General features: G+C 41.7%; 1 protein-coding gene across 2 annotated transcripts in view; it reads left to right on the forward strand.

Annotated features, from left to right (window-relative positions):
• CREB3L2 (cAMP responsive element binding protein 3 like 2) overlaps positions 1–19,722 on the forward strand; it is an 83,675-nt gene extending 63,953 nt beyond the window's left edge. For both annotated transcript variants that reach the window (XM_074826015.1, XM_074826016.1), the window contains exons 7-12: positions 1,327–1,385; positions 2,688–2,756; positions 9,868–9,967; positions 10,915–11,041; positions 11,724–11,949; positions 12,893–19,722. In XM_074826015.1, the coding sequence (XP_074682116.1) occupies positions 1,327–1,385; positions 2,688–2,756; positions 9,868–9,967; positions 10,915–11,041; positions 11,724–11,949; positions 12,893–12,968 (657 nt within the window). In that variant the 3' untranslated portion in view covers positions 12,969–19,722. The remainder of the gene's footprint in view (positions 1–1,326; positions 1,386–2,687; positions 2,757–9,867; positions 9,968–10,914; positions 11,042–11,723; positions 11,950–12,892) is intronic.

Genomic DNA, 19,722 nt, shown 5'->3' on the forward strand with positions numbered 1-19,722 from the left:
GTCCATGACTTTTAAATGAATGGTTGATACCAAGACTGTGAAATGCCCTACAAGTCTTTTCTTTCTTCCAACATGAGGAAGAACCTAATGATAGGGAGGAAAGCTTTTTTTTTTTTTCAGACCTGTCCAGCTCACTTGTTCTAGTGGATATTAGCACATCTTTGAAAGTTAATGCATTCTGTTATTGGTTTTGCAGATAGAGGTGTAATTTGCCCACACTGACTTGGAATTTGGTCTTGTAATATATATTTTTTTAAATTTTTGGAAGTGACCTCTTGCATTTTGCGTACCACTTTCATATAATCAGGCTCATTTATACAGGAGGGGATCTCTGGAGGTCCTTCGGTCCAACTCCTTGCTTTGAAAGCACAGTCAGCTTAGAGCAAATTGCTCAGGGTCTTGTCCACTTACGTTTTCCTGTCTCAAAGGGTGACGAGTCCCCAGCATCTCTGGGCAACCTGTTCCCGTATTAGGCTGCCCTTGTGGTAAAACCAAATAAATAGAATTCTTAATGTCTAATTGGAATTTCCCTTGTTGCAACTTGTATTTGATGCCTCTTGCCATTTTGCTGTACACCTCTGAGAAGGCTCTGACATCATCTTCACAATGCAAGATAGTTGAAGACAACAATAGGATTCCTTCCTTAGACTTCTCGTCTTAAATCTGAACAAACCCAGCTTTCTCTGCCTTTCCTGATATGTCATGTGCTTCAGCATGCTTATTAGAGCAGTGGTCCTCCTCTAAGCTGGCTTCTGTACATCCAAAGTATTGATTTCAGAGCCACAAACTGTACACTGTATTCAACTGTGGTCTTGCAGGTGCTGAGTAGAGGGGAAGAACCACTTCTCTCTCAGCCTGCTGGCTACGATCTTGTTAATGCAGACCTGAATCTGGTTGGCCGCCTTTGCTACAGGGGCACATTGCTGACTTATGTTTGACTTGTTCATCAGGACCCCCAAGTCTTTTTCTACAAAGCTGCTTTCTAATGCATGCGTGGGCTTTTCCTCTCCCAGATGCAGGACATTGTCCTGGGATCATCTTTTAGTATTTGTCCTAGGATATTCTCTCCAGATGAATGTGATTTACTTTTTAAGGTTAGTTCTGTAAGAGCAGGGAATGATCTTTTTCCTACTACTGAGAGGAGCACTCATGCTTCAGGATGTGGAAACAGTCCAACTCAGTGCTTTGCTTGCCAGAAATAGAAATGAGAACAGCATGGAGGCTTGAATCTAATCACGTCAGGACTTTTTACCAGTTTATTAATTCATCTCTGATGCTTTTTTTTTCCTATGCAAATATTTTGTGTTTTTCTTCTTTATTCTTTAGATCTCTGCCCAGGAAAGTAGAAGAAAAAAGAAAGAATACATGGACAGTCTGGAAAAAAAGTAAGCCAGCCTCCTTCCTGTTGCAAGTGGGCCAATAGCACTAGTTGCTGGACTGGGAAGGGATCCAGCTGTTGATGCTGGGACTGTGTAGTGCACAGAGTGCCAGCTGCCATCTCGTGGTTATGACTGAGAAAAGCCCCTTCTTCTGGCTTCTGCTTGTACGTGTGCTGGGGTGCTGCATTCATAACTGTGTCTACCTGCAACACGTTGCTAACATGCCAACAAAGACTTTACACCTTAAATAAGGCAAGACCTATCTTCTGTTGGCCTCCCCCTCATGCAACTCCGTTGGCCTAATAGGTGGGCAGTGTCCAGAGAAAGGTGGGTTCAGAGTGAATATATTCTGTCTTCTAGTGTAGACGGAGACAGAAATAGGAAGCAGGTGAGTCAAGACTGCCTGGGAAAATAAGCAGGACGCAGGAAAACAGCGTGTGACCCATCGACTTCCTTTAGTGAGAAGGAGACAAACCCCCAGTTAGTGATTTATATCCCAAGTTAATCTTTCTTCCAACAGACAAGTATTCTAGTATTTCTCTTCTGCACTTCACCAGATGGATCTTTTAAACCCCTTGTACTATCTTTGGTGATATCCTTGATGTAATTTCTTTTTTACTTCTTACCTCTTTATGGATGAGTGTTGCTTTCTCAGAGTTACTCTTGTGAAATGCCACCAAATACATACAAATATCAAAGCTATTTCCCTTTACCTTTTTCCTTGAAGCTATTTCATCTGATCATGTTTGTCTTTTTAGGAGTCCTAACCAACTTTAGGGGGTTTCCAGGGGCAGTGTGGAAATGAGCACTATCTTGGAAATGAATCCTCCTGGCTTATTAACCTCCCTAAACTTGAAATTCAAATATCTGTTTTCAGAAGTGTGGCATTCGCAAAATTGCTTGGTGCCTCATCCTAACAATGAAATGCACACATTGAACACCTTTGCACAGAATACTTGCTAACAACATAAATATAGCATGTTCTGTGACTTTTGAAGTATCTGTCCCATGGCCTGATGCACAGAGAATGTCTGAGCAGTTGCTATATCAAGGGGCAAAAAGTAGTTACGGCCCATCCTGAGTGATCTGCACCTGCTGGGATGTAGTTGAGCAGTGTAAGAAGGTGCTGCACAGCTAGTAGTATTTTTTGCAATGTCTTTTACACCAAGAAATATGATTAAAGATTATGACTTAAGTTCATTGGTGTAACTCTGCATTAAATGTAGGCAAGATCATAGAGCTGTCTGTGAAAGCAAGTTTAATAAATAACTGATTTTTTACATTCCTCTTTCTTTGTGCTGTCTCCAGAGTTGAGACTTGTTCAAATGAAAATAGTGAGCTGCGTAAGAAGGTTGAAGTCCTGGAGAATACTAACAGGTAAGGTACAAAGGGAATAAAACAAAGCTGTAGCATGATATTACAGTGAAAAGTGAAAATTGGGAAGTTAAGAGATCAATTGAAATGTGAATTACAGCTGTATCTGAGCTGGTTAATGTCAAAGAAAGATGAGGAAGGCCAGTTATCGTGACTGCAGTGTGATGTAAAGCATAGAGGCTTTGATGTCAGATCTTAAACTGTCTCACTAGCCTGTGGTGTGCTTGAGAAACCTTTTAGCACTCTTCTTTGAGTTCTTTCACTGCCCAGGGAAACCTGATGAGTGATACATAACAAACAAAACTACAGCCCAACTCTCCAAATTGTCTGTTTAGTGGAAGACTGTTTAGACAGGAGACCTTGACCTGGAACATGACACTTCCAGAAATTACAGTGCTGAAGCTCAAGAGTCACTATTAATTCCTTCTGGACTATGAGATGTCATTGCAATTATTGTGCACCCTTCTAACCATCTCACACCCCAGAATTTCCTTCATTTGGAGGGGGAAAATCAAATTCTTGTTTATTCATTTCTGAAGAAATGGGTGACTCAGTGGTGGCTTTCTCAAAGGACACATGGCATAAAATGTTGAACAGCTGAGCTTTTAATCAGATGTTAGCTGAGAGTGAGTGTCAGTCATGGCTTATGCTTGGTTTGTTCTCTAATGATGGCAAATTCCAGTGAGTAGGTACTAGATAAGCCCACTGTTAACACCGTCTAGTTAGAGGCATTTGTAGTGTTGGTTGAATATTACCATTGAACATGGTGGTAGCACTGAAGTGTGGGAGGAGGCTGGGTTTTGAAGATAAGACCCACGATCATGGAAAATGGCCCTAGAGCTTGTCTGGCAGCCAGTGTATTGCTAATTGAGTGGCATGTGTTGTTTCTAATCTCCGGATCCAATCTCTAATTTCATGGAGCCAGACCCTGTAGCACTCTAATTTGCTGGAGAGTGTCTCCCACACACTGCTCATGCATAAAGACATCTGCTGCTTGTTTGAAGAGAGCCAAGCCATTTCTGTGCCTCTTGTATCTTCCTCCAGGGTTTTACATAAAAGAACCAGGAGTTGTTCTGTAGGTGTAGAGTAGTGTTTTCTCTCTCAGGATCTGTCCCAGGAGGTGCTGAAGGCCAGCTGCTCTAAGGAGGGGTGCAGCTGTGGATGAACCACTCAGAGACAACATGTTGTCAAGCCTAGAGTTGTTCTCCTTAGTTCAGCTGAATTTGGCCAGCTGTTCTCATCTGAGTTGATGTGGATGCAGTCATGAGAACAGCTTTGTTGGTATTGTCCATCCTTTTAGACAAGGCCTTTAGCATCTTCTCTATTATTTGATGTTCTTAATTCTCTCATGCTAAATTCTCTAAAAATATTCAGCTAAATGATATCTCCAAATCCTTCATACCTTAGGCATGTGGGATGACTTGCATTGTTTTCTTTCCTCTGCAGTAGCACTGATATTGATTTGTAATCTCCTGCAGAGGAGCAGATGTTCCTGACCCTCTGCACAGACATTCTTTTAATTCATGTCCATGCTGTTTTGGCTATTTAGATGCTGAGAAATTTGTAAAAGTGCCTGCTTTTATCAAGCCTGAATTATGTAACATACCACATTATGTTTTTTTTTCACCTTAACCCCAAAGAACCACTTTTCTTATTTAGTGTATAATTGTGCAACTATCTCATTCAGAGAATGGTTCCAGGCCCTTGTTTAATGTACATTATCCACTCCCTACGGTGAATTCAAAATGTCTGACTTCCTCATTGGTATTTGAACAAAGCCTTGATGTGGCATCCAGAAAATGTTCAAATGTTTCAGAACTTGTCTTCATAGCATCCTATAGCTGGTACTTCCATGTCCTATCTACAGTCAGGAATCAAAGTCCAAAGCAGTGATGGTCAAAATTATCCAGTGTCAATTTATTCTTGGATGCCCAAATTTATATAGTTAGGGCTTTATTTCTCAAAGTACCTAGCACACAGCCATACATACATCTATCTTATTTAATATGCCCAAAGCAGAGCCCCAGTTGACTTCAGTTGCAGCTTTTAATGCAGTAAAAAATGAAGATGTTGTTGAAAGTATTATCTAAAAGTAGAAAAACAAACATTAGAGCTGTTCTTTTGTTGTGAAAAATTGTAAGAGTGGAAGAAAGATAGCAGGAAAGTAAGAGCTGTGATTACATGTAAAAATGTTAATGCATTCAAGTGTAGATGAAGACAAAGCTGGTTTTTTACCTTGTTGGAGAACTAGGCTATAGTTGCTTACCTAAAAGTTCATGCACATGTATGTGCTGTCAGTCGGTATCATGTTTTTATAGTCTGGCTGGAGTTGAGAGGAACTGAAGGGCAATTTCCAAAACATACAACTATTGAACAGTAGAGTTTCCTTTCAGTATGTGCAATCAGTTTTTTAGAGCATGTTATTCTATATATAGAACACATTTGCACAGATACATACCTAAGACTTAGGGAAACCCTGTTTGCATTTCAAGATCTGGCTCCAAACCATGGAAACACTAGAATTTCTTCTGGTAAAAATCTTCCTACATTATTCTCAGTAACATGAAAAAATGTAGAAGAGTCTTCCCTGAGAGCCTGCCTTAGCCTGAAATTCTGGATCTGAAAAGATGTAATGTAAAAGGTGCAAGTGTGGTCAAAAAATTTGCATACAGAAGCATCTCCCTTGACATTCATGCATCTTAAAAGGCAAGGCAGGAGGCGGGGATCAAGATGCAGGGGAGTTTTTAATTCTTAATACTCTGAGTGGGTGACTGCAGCATTTTTGGCATCTTTAGTATTAGAACGCTAGCATATGTTTCCTCTCCTAATTTATGTGACTCAGTCCCTTAAAAGAAACCCATCCAAGTTCCTTTCTAGGCAGTTTTCTCAAAACTAAGGAAGCACAATATTTCATGCATATCTGTTATGTCTTGTAGCCACAAGTGAGCCAGGCTCTCATTGGTTTGAGTAGCATCTGCACATGTGGGGCACTGCTGGCTGAGAAGGCAAAGGGTGTGAGAAGAGGCTGGCACCAAGAGTTGAACTGACTTGTCCTAGTCACTGAGAAAGCTTGATCCGCTCGTGTTTTGGCACTGGGACCAAAGGCAGAAACTGCCAGTGATCCAGGGGGTTGAATACAGTCTCTGATACCAGCATTGTCTAGCTGGGAGCCGTGGCTATTTGGGCTTATAGGCAGTATTGAAACATCTGGTACTGTGTATGACATGTGAGAAGTACTTTTGCTTTTCACTTCTGTTGAGTTTGTATTTATAAATATATCGATGATCACTTTTCCTGGAGAAATGATAGACATAAGATCCAATTAGCATATGGTTGAGAGTGTCACACACATACACTGCGTGCAGGTAGCTACTAGAGTTGCTCCCATGGAGTAATGACTAGCAAGTCGTGTAGGTTTCCACTCTGACAGGCACCTTAAAGGCAATGGCTTTCTAAATACAATTGGGATGTTCTTCCATTTCTCATGCTCCTGCTCACGCTGTTGTTACAACTCCCAGTCATCTAAAGGTCAAGTTGTGTAACAGTCTGACCCACCAAGGGTTTATCTGTACCAAAGCTGCCAGACTTCACTGATTTGCTTGGCTGTTCCTTTGTTTGAGGCTGCTAAAGTCATTTTACCAAGTAATTTTCAAGGAGTGAAGGATCTAGATTTAAGTTGCAATAAGATATCTTGCACTTCATTTCAGATCACGGTTATAATAGTTGACAAAGCGTGGCAGCCCTGGGGCGGCTCCCTGGAGCAGGACAGTGTTTTTTATGCTGGAACATCTTTGATGAAAAACTGCTGGATTTTTTCTTTGTAATTCAAATGAGGAAAAATTGTGGATTTTTTCCTGCTTTGAGATATTCTGGTCTTTCAGTGAAAACCTTACTTTGGGATTTGCTCTCTTTCCTACAAATAGGACAGGCAGCGAAGGAATCTGTGCGTAGAGTTGGAAGACAGAACAATTTTTCTCTCTCCTTATCAAAATCAGGTTTTATTCCTGACAAAGTAGATACATTTTCCGGAAAATATTGATCAAAATAAACAGTGTTTGGTGTCCCTTAGAAGCTGTCTTTTTTTCTTTGAATTGATGTTGGATTTTAAACATAAACATTGACTTGAGGAAGCCTCCCAGGTGGCTAGGTCCTGGAGTGACATATTTTCTCTCCTTAATCAAAGTGTCACTGGAAGCAGAGGGGAAGCCTTGGCTTGTTCCTTACTTTGGTGGTGAAAGGGGCTTTTCTAAAGATGAATACGTGAATGTGCACACAAAAACAAGGCATCACAGGCAGTGAATTTCCTGTCACTGTGTGGAAGGGAGAGCAGGAGTCTTCAGTCACTTTACAGCTTTCCTATGAGGTGCTTCCATTGGCAGAGAAAAGCGTGAAAGCAGGTTCACACCTCCTACGGAGGTGACCCTCTAATTGAATATCACTGGGAAATGTGTCAGACACAGTGAAAATAATCCCTGTGGGTGCAAACCCCCTTATGCACGGCTGTCTTGGGATTGTATTTTCTCCTGTTAGGACTTAGCCATAGGCAGTGTGTTTCACTAAAAGCATTCATGGTCTTCCTGCTGCTATTTAGAGGGAGCATTGTAGTTTAATGGAAGTCCCTGTTCTACAAAGCAGAGAGCTGCTCCTTTTCCCTGTCTGAGTCCAGATCATACCTGCAGCTGTCCAGTAACAATGAAGACAGGTTTTGCATGGGAAAAAAGATCTTTTGACCTTGGAATCCAGTCTTCCACCATTCCAGATTCAAATAGAGAATAAAAAACACCAAGGAGTGCCCCATTTCGGCAGTGTCAGGGTAAACTGTTATAATCTCTGAACAAACTTGTTTCTTACTCTTGCCTGGGCTCTTGCTCTTAGTTTGAAAATGCACCTGTAGCCTGTCAGCTCCCAACACTGAGTCCTTGTCTGTTGAGAAGATGACAGTAGTTCTGCTCAAACAGATAAATTACTTGGGGGAGAAAGACGTTTTATATGAAGGTAGTTGGTAAATAAGATGGGGGATGAGTCTTCTGTGTATAGGAGACCTCAGAATACCTGCCAAATTATACTCTCCAAGAAGAGTGTTTTGGAATCAGCTGTCTGGGCCCACTCTGCCCAGAAGTTTTTTTAAATTCGACACAAAAAGGCAGAGATGAGCAAAATGAGGAGAATTGCCTCTTCTCTGTTGATTTCCTCACCAGCCATTAGCTGTTTTCTCACTGACGCCTCCACAAAAAGTGGCAAGAATGATCAGCATTTCAAGGCTGCTGCTGCTGCCAGCCCCCGAGCTGGGGAGGAGGAGAGGTCCTTCCTCCTCACTCTGCAGAGTTCCTCTATGTCGAGCCCAGTGACTCAGGCCTGAAACGGGAAAGATTTAGTCTTCTATAATAACACAGAAATTGCAGGGTTAAAAAGGCATGGCTATATAACATAGTTGGTGGCATATGGTGGGAATACTCTATGCAGCACGATCTGTGCTGGAAAATGATGTATACCATGTACACGAGTCTCTGTGAAACCTATGCCATGTAGTGGATGTGAGGAGGAACTGGGGAGAGATGCAGAAGGGAGCAGGGAATTATGATGGTCTCATTTACATGACTTTTTTTTTTTACAGTGTTTTCATCTCTTAATTTGTCTGTGGTCTCTCTAATAGTGAATAAAGGACTGAATTAGACAAATCACTGTCTTTTTTTAAATACCGAGTTGCAGAATAAACCATGCTCTCAAGAGCATGCAAGACATCCTTCCTTAATAAGTTGAGAAAGATCTGCTGGCCCAGATAAATCTGCGCTGTGAGCATGCTTGTGCTCATTTCATAATGCATTCCTGAAGTCCTTGAATTCATTAGACCCTAATTAGCAATGAGCATTGATGATTAAAAAAATCTATAATAATAGGCAGACAAGTGTATATTGAGCTGTGAAGGTACCTCTGGGTCTGTCCTACAATTAGCTTTTAGCCAGTTTGATCTTAAAATAATCCGTCTATTTTCTCTGACATCCTGACCTTGCTTCTTACTTTACCGTTTGACATCACAGCTTCCAAAGCTGTTGCCTGGAGTTTTGTGGGCGTTACCCTCTGCAATAGATTGTGAGATTTACAGTAGAAGTAAAAAGTAAAATTGGAAACAAACAGCAAAGTTAAGATCTTGATGCAAAATTGTATTATATTTGTATTGTGTCAAGGACAGACATTTGGGTTACTCCTTGTCTGTTAAAAAGCTTTAATGAGAACAAAATTAAAACTGCTATGAAAACCCTGTATCAATCATTCTTTGAGATAATTTCCCATTTAAGTAACTAGTATTCTGACTGTAGTAATATATGATGACACAGCAGAATAAAAATGGCCAGAAAGACAGAAGAATATTTTCTTGATCTGGGACTGTTGACTGCAGCCAACTACAAAAGAACTGCCATTGAGGTTGGGACATCTGAAAGACACAGAATAGCTACTTCAAGCATCTGTGATTTTTGTCAGCTCCTGGAGGATTTAGCAAATAGCAATAAAGTGCTTTATTTAATAAATGGATTTGAAAAATGGAGTCTGTGACTATGTCTGGCTTTAAGACCTTCTCTTTGGAAGTGGTCCAGCATGTGGTCCAAACCACTGTAAAGCAGCTTTTCAGAAAAAGGAGGTAGCCGTATACCTCTCTCACCAATTAGAGCAGTTACAAAAACTTGCTCCTGCACCTTTTCAAATATTGGCAAAACCCCTGATGAATTCATGACATAGAACCAGGTCATATACACATGACGTCACCTGCGTATAGAGCAGTTTTAGTTGTTCATATGTTTACCAGATTCATTTCTTGTGGAAACACCGAAAACATATTTATTTATAAGACTCTTCTGAAAGTGCTGAAGAAGTAATTGTTCAGAGACATCAGTTGAGAGAAAGGCAGATCTTTTTGAAAGGTCCAGTGCTCATACAAGTAAAAATCTTGTAAAACTAAAACCATTCCTTGCTACTAACTTCAAGGGGAGGATTTTAGTGATCTGTACCTTGTCATAAATGCTGTATTATTGCCAGGTGTGGAATTTGAAGCAAAAAGCTGTTTAACTAGCAAGTAGATCAGTGCATTTGATGCTTGTCTGTTGTCTTTGCTTTCCAGAACACTTCTGCAGCAGTTGCAGAGACTCCAGGCCATGGTTGCTGGGAAAGTGTCCCGTTCATGTAAGGCAGCTAGCACACAGACAGGGACCTGTCTTATGGTGAGTGTCCCTAAAGCTGGGAATTGTAGGGTAATGAGAATCTCTGTCCACTGCTCAAAGGCACATCCCTTGTTCTGCAAAGCCCCTCACTTGCAAATTCTCAGCTTGGGAAACTTCTCTTCATAATTTGACAATTAATTTTGAGGTAGGTGAGACTCACGGATGATGAAGATTAATGGTTGTGGGAAGGCATTAAATTCTGGACCTGTGCTTTTGATTGGGTGCTGCAGTGATGAAAGAAGGAGCACTGCTCCTCTGAGAGACCTGTTTTATTATTTCCTACAATATTGTATGTGAGAAATAGTGTCGAGGATTGTAAAATGAAAACGAGGGTGACCTTTGATGCTTGGTTCTTTTGATACCAGTAAAAATAAACTTGCCCATCCAAATAAAAATATGACTAAGGCTGTAAATCTACCTCTGTCCTATTTCAGTAATAGTAGTCAGGATAAGAAAAGGATTAGAATGGAACTTTGCCCTTTTCCCTCCTTACACTCAGCCAGCAAGTTCCCTTTATATCAGTGCTATAAATTGATGAAAATTATTTTCAAGGCCTAAGCTGTTCTCCTAGTCTGCTAGCCTCTCTGTCACTTTGAAGGAAGACTGGGGCCAGCAGCAGAAATAACCTTGGAAATTCCCGACAGTATCTGTAAAACACACATGGTGACTGTGTCTGCTTTTCAACTTTGGGAGTAAATAAGGCGACAGGCCAAAATGGTGGCAGACATTGAAAACAAACTCCAGCGTTGAAATCTGCCCTTTAAAACACTGAAATGTTATTGTATATGTGCCTTTGCTAATAGACACCGTATGTAGTGATGAAAATAGCCTCAAATGATCTGTTTTGAAAAAGTATCTGATCTACCTTGTGTTGACTCTTAGTTGTGATGTGCGCAAGTGGGTCAGGAGTTAGTGCACTTACCTCTTCTGCATCCTCCCGTTGCCAGATGGTGGTGCTGTGCTTTGCAGTAGTTTTTGGCAGCTTCTCTCAGAGCTATGGGCCGTATCCTTCTGCTACAAAGATGGTGTTGCCCAGGCAGCATTCCTCTCCAGAGTCCTACACAGACGCCATTGGTAAGTGACAGCTATCCCAGTCTTGCTCCTTGCTTTGTTGTGCTTCAGCACTTGTTTTCCACCCTCACCCCCAACCTCCTCCTCAAGCACCTCTCGGTCCTTAGCTGGCCATTCCTTGGTATACCTGTGTTTGTCAAAGGATAGTTTGGCAAGCTATGCTGATGGCAGCAGACTTCAGAAACATGGGCAAAACCTTTTCCTCACTAGCCTGCTTGGTGCTTCTGTTTATAGCAGTTTTGTTTCTGTTTATGAAACTAAAGCTAGTGGTCTGTAAGAGGTAGCAGGATTTCTACTTGGTAGCAAATGTTCATACTGTTATAATGTGCAACTGATTATCAGCTGCAGTTTCCTTTGCCAGTGTCCACAAAAAGTCCAAGGACTGAGTGGGAAACTGTTAGTATTATGTACCTGTAATGAACCAATTGCTTTCAACATATATTATCAAAGTGATTGCTTCATTTTGTTCTTGTTTTGTGAATAATTCAGAGCTTTTTGATCCCTGCCCTGGACCATCGCTGTGGTGTCTTTCATCAGCTATCAAATTTCCAGTTAATCACTAGGAAAAGAAAAGACCTTTGCAGCTTTAGTTCTGCTCTGACAGTTTCTATTTCCTGAAATGACCAGGGCTGTTCTCTGACCTGCCTGTTTCTCATCTCTTTTTGCCTTCTGTCTTTGTATACAGTGAGGTCAAGGAGTCTGCTAATTTATGAAGAGCCTCACCAGCTGGAGGAGTCATCAAGCTCGATCTCCTTTGCAGATCACAATGACAGGCAAGGAGACACTTCCAAGTACACGACACTGTCCCTGGAAGCCATGGCGGGGACACAGCAGGATGATATCATGCAGTTCACAATAGCCAACGAGACGAGGCTAGAGAAATCGGTGCTGCTGGGCCTGCAGCAGCACAGGTGAGTGCAGGGTGAGCTGCTTGTCGTGCTGGTGTTCAACATCACTGTCATTTGTGCCTGGAGACGGGCAGTAAGTCTAGGGGCTCAGCTATGCTGGGCACTGTGAAACATGAAGTATGAGTTTGGTCTCTATCTGGAGAGCTTATAAACAAAGTTATTGTTATTCTGGAGAAGTGGTTGCAACAATATTGTAGTAATACAGCTACCGAACTCAGTGCTTCTGCCAGAAACCTAACCCCTGTAAGCCTGTTAGTTGTGCCTACCCACTTCTTTAAGCACTTCTGTGTCTCCTAAAGGAATAAGCTTTTGCCAGTTGGGTGGAAGTGTGAGGCTGTGACTCACTGGGCTTTCTATGAGGTTAGGGTGTGAAGAGCTGGAGCTTCTCGCAGCAGTGATCTTACTAAAGCATTACTGTGGGAAGTTCGCAGGACTCAGTCTTAAGAGACAGGCTTGTAAAGTTATCTGAACTACTTAACACAGAGTTCCTTCATCATTTTATTTTTTATTTTTTAGCATAAAGGTAAGTTTTTGGGGCCTCTGAAAAGAGAGAGATTCAGTGGTTTAAATATGTGTGTGCAGTTTTCTTTCCACTATACCTTTTCTTGTCCTGCCACTGTCCTGTTAGCCCAGGTCTTGGTCTCTGCTAACAAGCAGTAGCAAGCACACCAAACAGTGGAGAGAGGGATTTTTTTCGGAAGCATGCTATTCTGAGGGCTAGGATGAGCCATGTCACCCCAAGCATGCCTTCCGAGCACTTGTGTCAAAGTTATACCTAGAGCCAAAGAGATGACTAATTCAGTGTGTTACGTACTCCAACTGACAAGTACCTGGTAAATACTGAGTGCCTTTTTAGCATTAGCCAATTCAAGCAGGATATGTGCTTTTAAAAATGACTAATTATTAGCATTAACCTTTGTTGTTTTGGTTTCTTTGTTCCTTACAGAGTCAACTCCGAACTAGAAGGAAATGAAACACTGAAGATAATTGAAATAGATAGAAGAGTCAATGCCACCTCTTAAAAATAAAAAAAAGGCCTTTTTTCTTGACTTCCCTCTTTCCCACATATTTTCAACCAAAGCCCCCTGACTTGTCATCCTCAGTGAACCAAAGCACAAAAGAGAGGGAGTTCAACTTCTGCATTGACTGGTGAGGCTGTGACTGCAGATGGGATCTTTTGTCTTTGTAACTCCCTTCCTTACTTCACACACAGTCCCTGTCTTTGCTTTTATTCCTTTCCTGTCTAATATTGCAAGGGCAGGATTGAATTATGATGGCAGATGATGCCAACAGTGTGCTGGTGACTGGTGGGTGTGTGCATGCACACCTCCTAATCTGAGCACAAAGACATTCTGTAGAAGAGTGAAATACCCAAAACCAATGGGAGCATGTGGGTGATAGGTTTCTTGGGAGAAGGTAGTTGAAAGAGGAGAAGCAGCATGATGCTGCTCAGAATCTAGCCACAGCTCCGTGCCTACTGGTCTACAGCACTTGAGCCTTTTGGGGGGATTGAGAAGCATGTGTGTAGCCTGCTTCTGAAGGGACAAGAAAGGGCCCTGATACTGCTGAGTTAACAGCACAGACAGGAGAGGGGTGGGCAACGTTGCTGCTGAATTGTCCTCCCCTAGCTCTTTCTCTTCTCCCCTCCAGCCTCTACCATTTAGTGGGGTAGGTTTATCTCTGGGTTGAAAGCAGTCCTGGTAGGCTTCCCTACTGCTTCCACCCTTGCGGAATTCAAGCAAAGATCAGTTCCTGTCTTGTCACACTTTGTGTGGGAGACTTACACTAGTTTAACTAAATCTGTTTAGAAAGCAGGTTTTGTTAAATTTATGCAATGTTTTGGATGGATGTCCTTTAGTCTGCTTAAGGCAGATCTGTTTAGCTTAAATCAGTTCCTTCCCAACAAACTAAATCAATGGAAGGCTTAAACCAGAAGTGCCTCCTGAGAGGACCATATGGATTTAATTTATTGGCTTCTAGATGCATTGATGGAATTCCTTATGTAGACCTGGTCTCAGATTGTCCTGTGTTTTCTTTCCTTGCCATCTTCCTGTTACTGTTGTAAATAGTATTTATTAGCTTTGCAAAATTTTGTTCAGGCAGTCGCAATGAAGAGAACTGAGCTTCCCTAACCCTGCAGATGGTCTGGGCAAACTCCGAAATCAGACACACAAATATCTGAACACCCATTCCCTCCCCCCAAACTTGAATAGCCCTAAAATAAAGCCATGTGTCTTATCTTCCTCTTACCTCCTTTTCCAGAGATGTGGTCTTAGACCAACTGCTTAGCTGGAAAGACAGGGGTATAGGTAGCCCCAGCTTGGCACAGTTCAGGCCTGGATGTGGTAGATACTGTGTTAATTGTATGGCAAGACAGCCTCTAACCTGAGGAGTTGAGTATGTAGGCAGGAGACAAGGCAGAAGAGGGATGAGATGGGCACATAGGGAGGTGAAGTGACTGGCCCAAGTTCAGTGGAAAAGCCAGGATCAGTATTCAGGTCTGACCCTGGTCCAGTACTCTTCTCCCTGCTTTGTTTCCTCCTTGTCCCATGTAGCTGTTGCCTTTAAGGGTTCTCCCTTTCTCAGTACCCTGGTCCTGACTTTGCCCAAGCTGTGCTTCATGCAGTTTGTCCTTGCAGTGGCACAGTCATACCTACCCCAGGATTTGAGCAGGGTTTTAACTGGTTACTGCGAAAGGGCACTCAGACTCCATTGAGGATGGATTTAATGTGAAAATCTGAATTCAGCAAGCTAGCATAGCTACTTTACAGTTTACCAGAAGAAGTCAATTTAGAAAAAGAATAAAGAATTTTGAAGCTCTTTTTTCTTTAATTTTTTTCCTAATAATAAATAAGGGAAAAATTAACCTAGCCTTACAAGTGATTTTTTTACCATGTACAGTAGGTATTTCCTGCAAGTATTCTATTTTGTAAAATATTGGATTTGTATTTTATTACAGCAGTTGCCACACCAGCTCCTTTCTTGTTCTTTATTCTCCTTAGACTTTCTTCCTTCGGTACCCTATTTGCTGCCCTCAGGCCTGACTCAAAACTCAGTGAAATGAATGGAAAGAATTCAGTGAATTACAGGGGTCTGTGGATCAGTCCCCACTGTGCTATTTTAAGAATGAGTTTCACATTAGTGACAGTGAAACATGTGCCTGACTCCATGAGATAGTAATGAGTTTTGGTGTAGAGACGTGCTTTCTAGGTAATGCCCTATTCTTCTATGCAAGTGCCTTTTTATTATTTTACCTTTGGTGGCAATGAGAGGAGAAATGCTGTTGTAATCTGTTTTGCAAGTGTTCCCTCCATGGCATGGGTCGGTCTCCTCCCTAAAGTCTCTTTCCCTTCACAGTGACCATGTGGGGTCCTCTGAATCATTCCAGTATCCACCAAGAACTTTTGTATGTTGTGGGGTTTTTTTTAACGATTTAAGGCTTCACATAAATAATGAACACTGGTGGGTGCCACAGGAGATGGCGGCATTGCTTAGCCACGTGAGGCCAGCAAAGTGACAGCAGAAAGTTGAGACACACCCTTCCATTACCGTATGGCTGGTCAGTGTAAGTGGGCAAGGTCATAGCTTAGAAAATTCCTTAAATGGTCTTTTTTTTCAGAGCATCCATGGTTTTCCACCTCTGAGGGCAACTGAATGGTTAAGTCTTCTGCAAAAGAGGCCCCAAGCTGTGGAGCACAACACTGCTCTTATTAGTCTGCAGTTTGCACTGTGTATAGGTGGGAGGCCGCTCTGCCTGAGCTCATGCCCATTACCAGTGAAACGGATCACCTCCCATTGCAGATACAGCTGACTTCACAGTATTAAACCCAGAATTGAATTACTTCTCAATACTTAAAGGACAGACGATTTTGCAAAACCCGAACAACCCTCCCTCTGCAGAACCTACTGCACCAGTCACCATTAAAGCTTTGCCGTTTTGTTTACTTAATTTGGACATGATGGTTCAGATCTGATTGGGAGATAGTCATGTTTTCATCTGGAGCATTTTAAACTGGCCATGGCCTGGGTCAGGCCTCAACTAATTCATCCAAGCTAGTATGGCCATACCAATTTTCTTGTAACTGTTTGATAATCTATGTCTATAATCTTGATTTGTGTAATCCTTAAAGTTGTTTTTAGGTACTCTTTTGGGGAATCTCTTGACCTAGCACACACATTGCTTGGGGATTTATTGTATTAAATATTATTTCTTTATAATAAGGAAAAACTTTGCTTTATTTTGGTATGTTTGTGATCATTTTTCTTCAGGGGCCTTAATAGAACTAAGTTTCTCTGCTAGATACTAGGGGCCAAAGAGTCTCCTGTCATCACCTACCCCCAGACTGTTTTGCAACAAGGACCTCACTGTCTCCAGTGGCAGTTTATGCCCGTGTACCGCACTAGCAGGGGTCAGAGCAGACAGCACACGTGCAATTGCACTGCCAGCCTCCGCAGTCCAGGGGTGACCCCAGTGTGTATGTTGATGCACTGCAGACCACATGGAGAGGCAGCTGTATGTGCTCTGTGTTAAGGGCATAGGGAAGGAGTAGTAAGGCGTATTCAGGGAGAGGGAGGATGCCAGTGTAAGTGCTTTTAATTAGCTCAGCTGTATTACTTGAGGTCTTAGCCTTCTGCCAGTATCCTTTTTCCAGTGATCAGTGACTTGGTGAGGTAGAATAATGTGCGTGTGTGGACAGGGTAGGCAAAGGCCTTATGTGCTACTTAATTTCCATTTCCACTAAAGGACTTAAGTGATCCTTAGAGTCTTCAGCTGTAACATTATGCTGCTTGTCAGCACAATTTTATACACACTAGTAAACTTACCTTTTGGCCTATAGCTTTAAAGCATGTCTAGATCTGTCGGGTCTTTGCTTCTAGGGAGATAAGCTACGAAGGAATGTAGGGCATTATTTTTTATATATATATATTTAAAAAGTATCAAGCACAGGGCATGTGACAGTTCTAACCTTGTTACCAGTGTGTAGATAATGTTGGTTTTTTTTTTCCCCAGGCTATTTATAGTTCTTTGCTGCATTTCTCTTATTTCATCTGTACCATTCAATGTTTTTCAGCAGCACAGACTAATAATGGATTAGGCTGAGGTTCTTAGGCCAGATCCCAGCTGATACGATGCAGCATGCTTCTCACTTACCGCTTTTGGAGGCTGCAGGTCTGATTTATACTGGCAGGGGACACTTCCACATCTCTCTGTGTAACAATGAATCTCAATGTATTCTTGATTTTTCTAATGCAGGACTGAAAATGAATCTAAAAACTTTTCTTCTTTTGTTTTTTTCTTCCTGCTAAAGAAACCAACCCACCTCTCCACTCCCATCCTCCCAAACTATCAGTGGTGAATTCTGTCTAGACGCATTTAGAATGTAGGTCAAGTAAATGAATGATACTAATTGCTACGTTGGGAGGGATTTCCACTGAGTATTTGGGCTCTAGATTCTAGTTAATGCCAAGAGGCCATTGTACAAAACCCACGCAGCTAAGAACAGAAGTATACGGAGTATTTTTATACTCTTGGTGACTAAAATATTTCTTTTTCCAAGTCACTAATTAGAAAGGGAACATTTTGTATTCTGAAGGTGAAATGGTAGGTCAGTACTTTGTAACTACAAAAGTTATACTAGCCTATATAAGTAGTGTAGTGCTATGACATGTTGCTGCTTTGCACTATAGTGTTAAGGATAAACAACTTTGGGGGTTGCAAAGGTGAATGAACTGGCTTACATGTTAAGGTTTTTACACCTAAGATGTAAGGATTCAATCAATGGACCAGGATATCATAGCTTTTTCATGGCCAATAAAATGGCAGTGGGCATCCAGGGATATGTTGAGAGTGTGATCCCTGTCAGTACTGCATTGCTTAGGTGATCAGCACCTGTTGGAGACTCCAGGATTGAGAGGGAAATTGCCATTCGCTTTTGTAGTTTTCTGCTTTACCAAGGTATATATATGAATTGACTTCCTATGTAGAAAAGAGTGCATCTTGCAGGAAACTCTCATGGAGTTCAGATATTCTTTATTACCAGTAGTCTCTTCTCTTCCCTAAAGCCCATCTCCATACTCTTCCTTCAAGAGTTGGAACTGAATAGGTGAGAACAAAGCATGGGAAAGCTGGATTTGTAGACCTAGCCTACAGAAGAGATGAAAGAAGCGCCAGGTGAAGGGACTCCTGACATCACAGGGAAAACTTCTAGTTCTTGATTCCATAAATCAGCAGTGATAGTCTTTTTCATTAGTTCTGCCCTTGTTTTAGCTTTACTCTTCCCCTTGCTCTTTAATACTGTGCAGTCCTGTTTATGCATATCTGACCTTTATGGTATATGCCATTTTCTCTTCCAACAAGCAGGTAAAAATCTTTTTGAACTTTAGCAGCTCGTAATTAAGGGAGAGAGAGAGGGGGAAGCAGAGGCAAGTAATCAATTTATTTTAACAGAACTCTGCTTGTATCTGACTTTGCCATATCAGATTTTAATTCAATGGTGCTGATGTAATGGCGTCTTGCTTTCTTCATTTGTATAGTTAGCTGGAACGAGTGTGACCGTATGTGTATCTGTGCATGTGTGCATGGTGAGCAATTAAACCCAAAAATGCAGAGTTGTTTTTTTTACTGTAGTAAGCATTGCTAAGTAAAGGCATCTACCTGAACACACAGGTAACATTCCACTTGGTGCAACAGAAAGTCCAGGCGTTTCTCTCTGAAACCTGTTCACATTCCCATGTCACCGAGCACTCATAAAACTGTGGTGTGAATTGCTGTCTGAAGTCTGTCCTGTTAGCAATTTTCGACTGAAAGTTGTTGCACTGTGTTATTTTGTGTGTGTGCATAGACTGTCTGGCCTTTCTGTAGGACAGCTCTGGCTTGGTACAGAAAAATGATTACTTTAGGCTTTATTGTATCTTTGGATGTCATTTTTGTTCTGCAGAATTATGTCTTTGAATGCTTTTTTTATTTTAAATTGTGTAAGCTAGCCTTAAAAATTGGCCTTTGGGAGCTGACAGCTCAAGGAACACAAATTGTTGAGCTGATCTTCTGAGAGAGGACCTAGGGATCGACCCCTGCCCCCGGAGCTCTGCTGCCCTAACCACCCCAGGGGTGCAGTGAAATGCCAGCGAGGGGAAGCAGTTTCCTCTCAGAGGGCTATGCTGTGATAATCAGTACATCACAGTTTCCCTGAGATTCCCTGAGCCTTCCAAGAGTGAATTACCTGGTGTTACCCTCTTGAAGAGAAATACATATCCAGGGACAAAGCCATTGCCTTGGGCCATGCAAAACAATACCTTGTGACTCTGAGTCACTCTGTGTGTGACACCCCTGAGGCATTTCAGCTGATCTTTCCCTTTCCCTCTGTTCATGTGGATACAGTATGGGTTTGCGCAAACACTTAAAACTAAGATGAAAAGGACAGTGATGCTAGTGCAAAAGCACACCCCCCTAAACTCCTTGGTAAACTGCATTGGAGCCTCTTCTGACTGCAGATATCTCTGTTCTTTTGCCATAAGTCTGTTTAACTCCATGTCTGTGTGTTCAATGGCCTCTCTATTTTTGTACAAGTGCTGTCATCTGGATACGGTCCCACTTGATTGTTCACACTGCAAACATGTCCATTGGGTGGAAAGAAATTGCTGTTTTTCCTTTTAAAAATCGTCTGCTTGATTCTACAAGAGAACAGACTACCTGCTTTTGTAGCCTAAATATGTATGTAGCTAAGTATGTTACGCTTTTCATTTCTTGCAAATAAATATTTTCTGTAGAAAAAGCAA

This window comes from Strix aluco, chromosome 5, assembly GCF_031877795.1.
Source record: "Strix aluco isolate bStrAlu1 chromosome 5, bStrAlu1.hap1, whole genome shotgun sequence".
Lineage (NCBI taxonomy): Eukaryota > Metazoa > Chordata > Aves > Strigiformes > Strigidae > Strix > Strix aluco.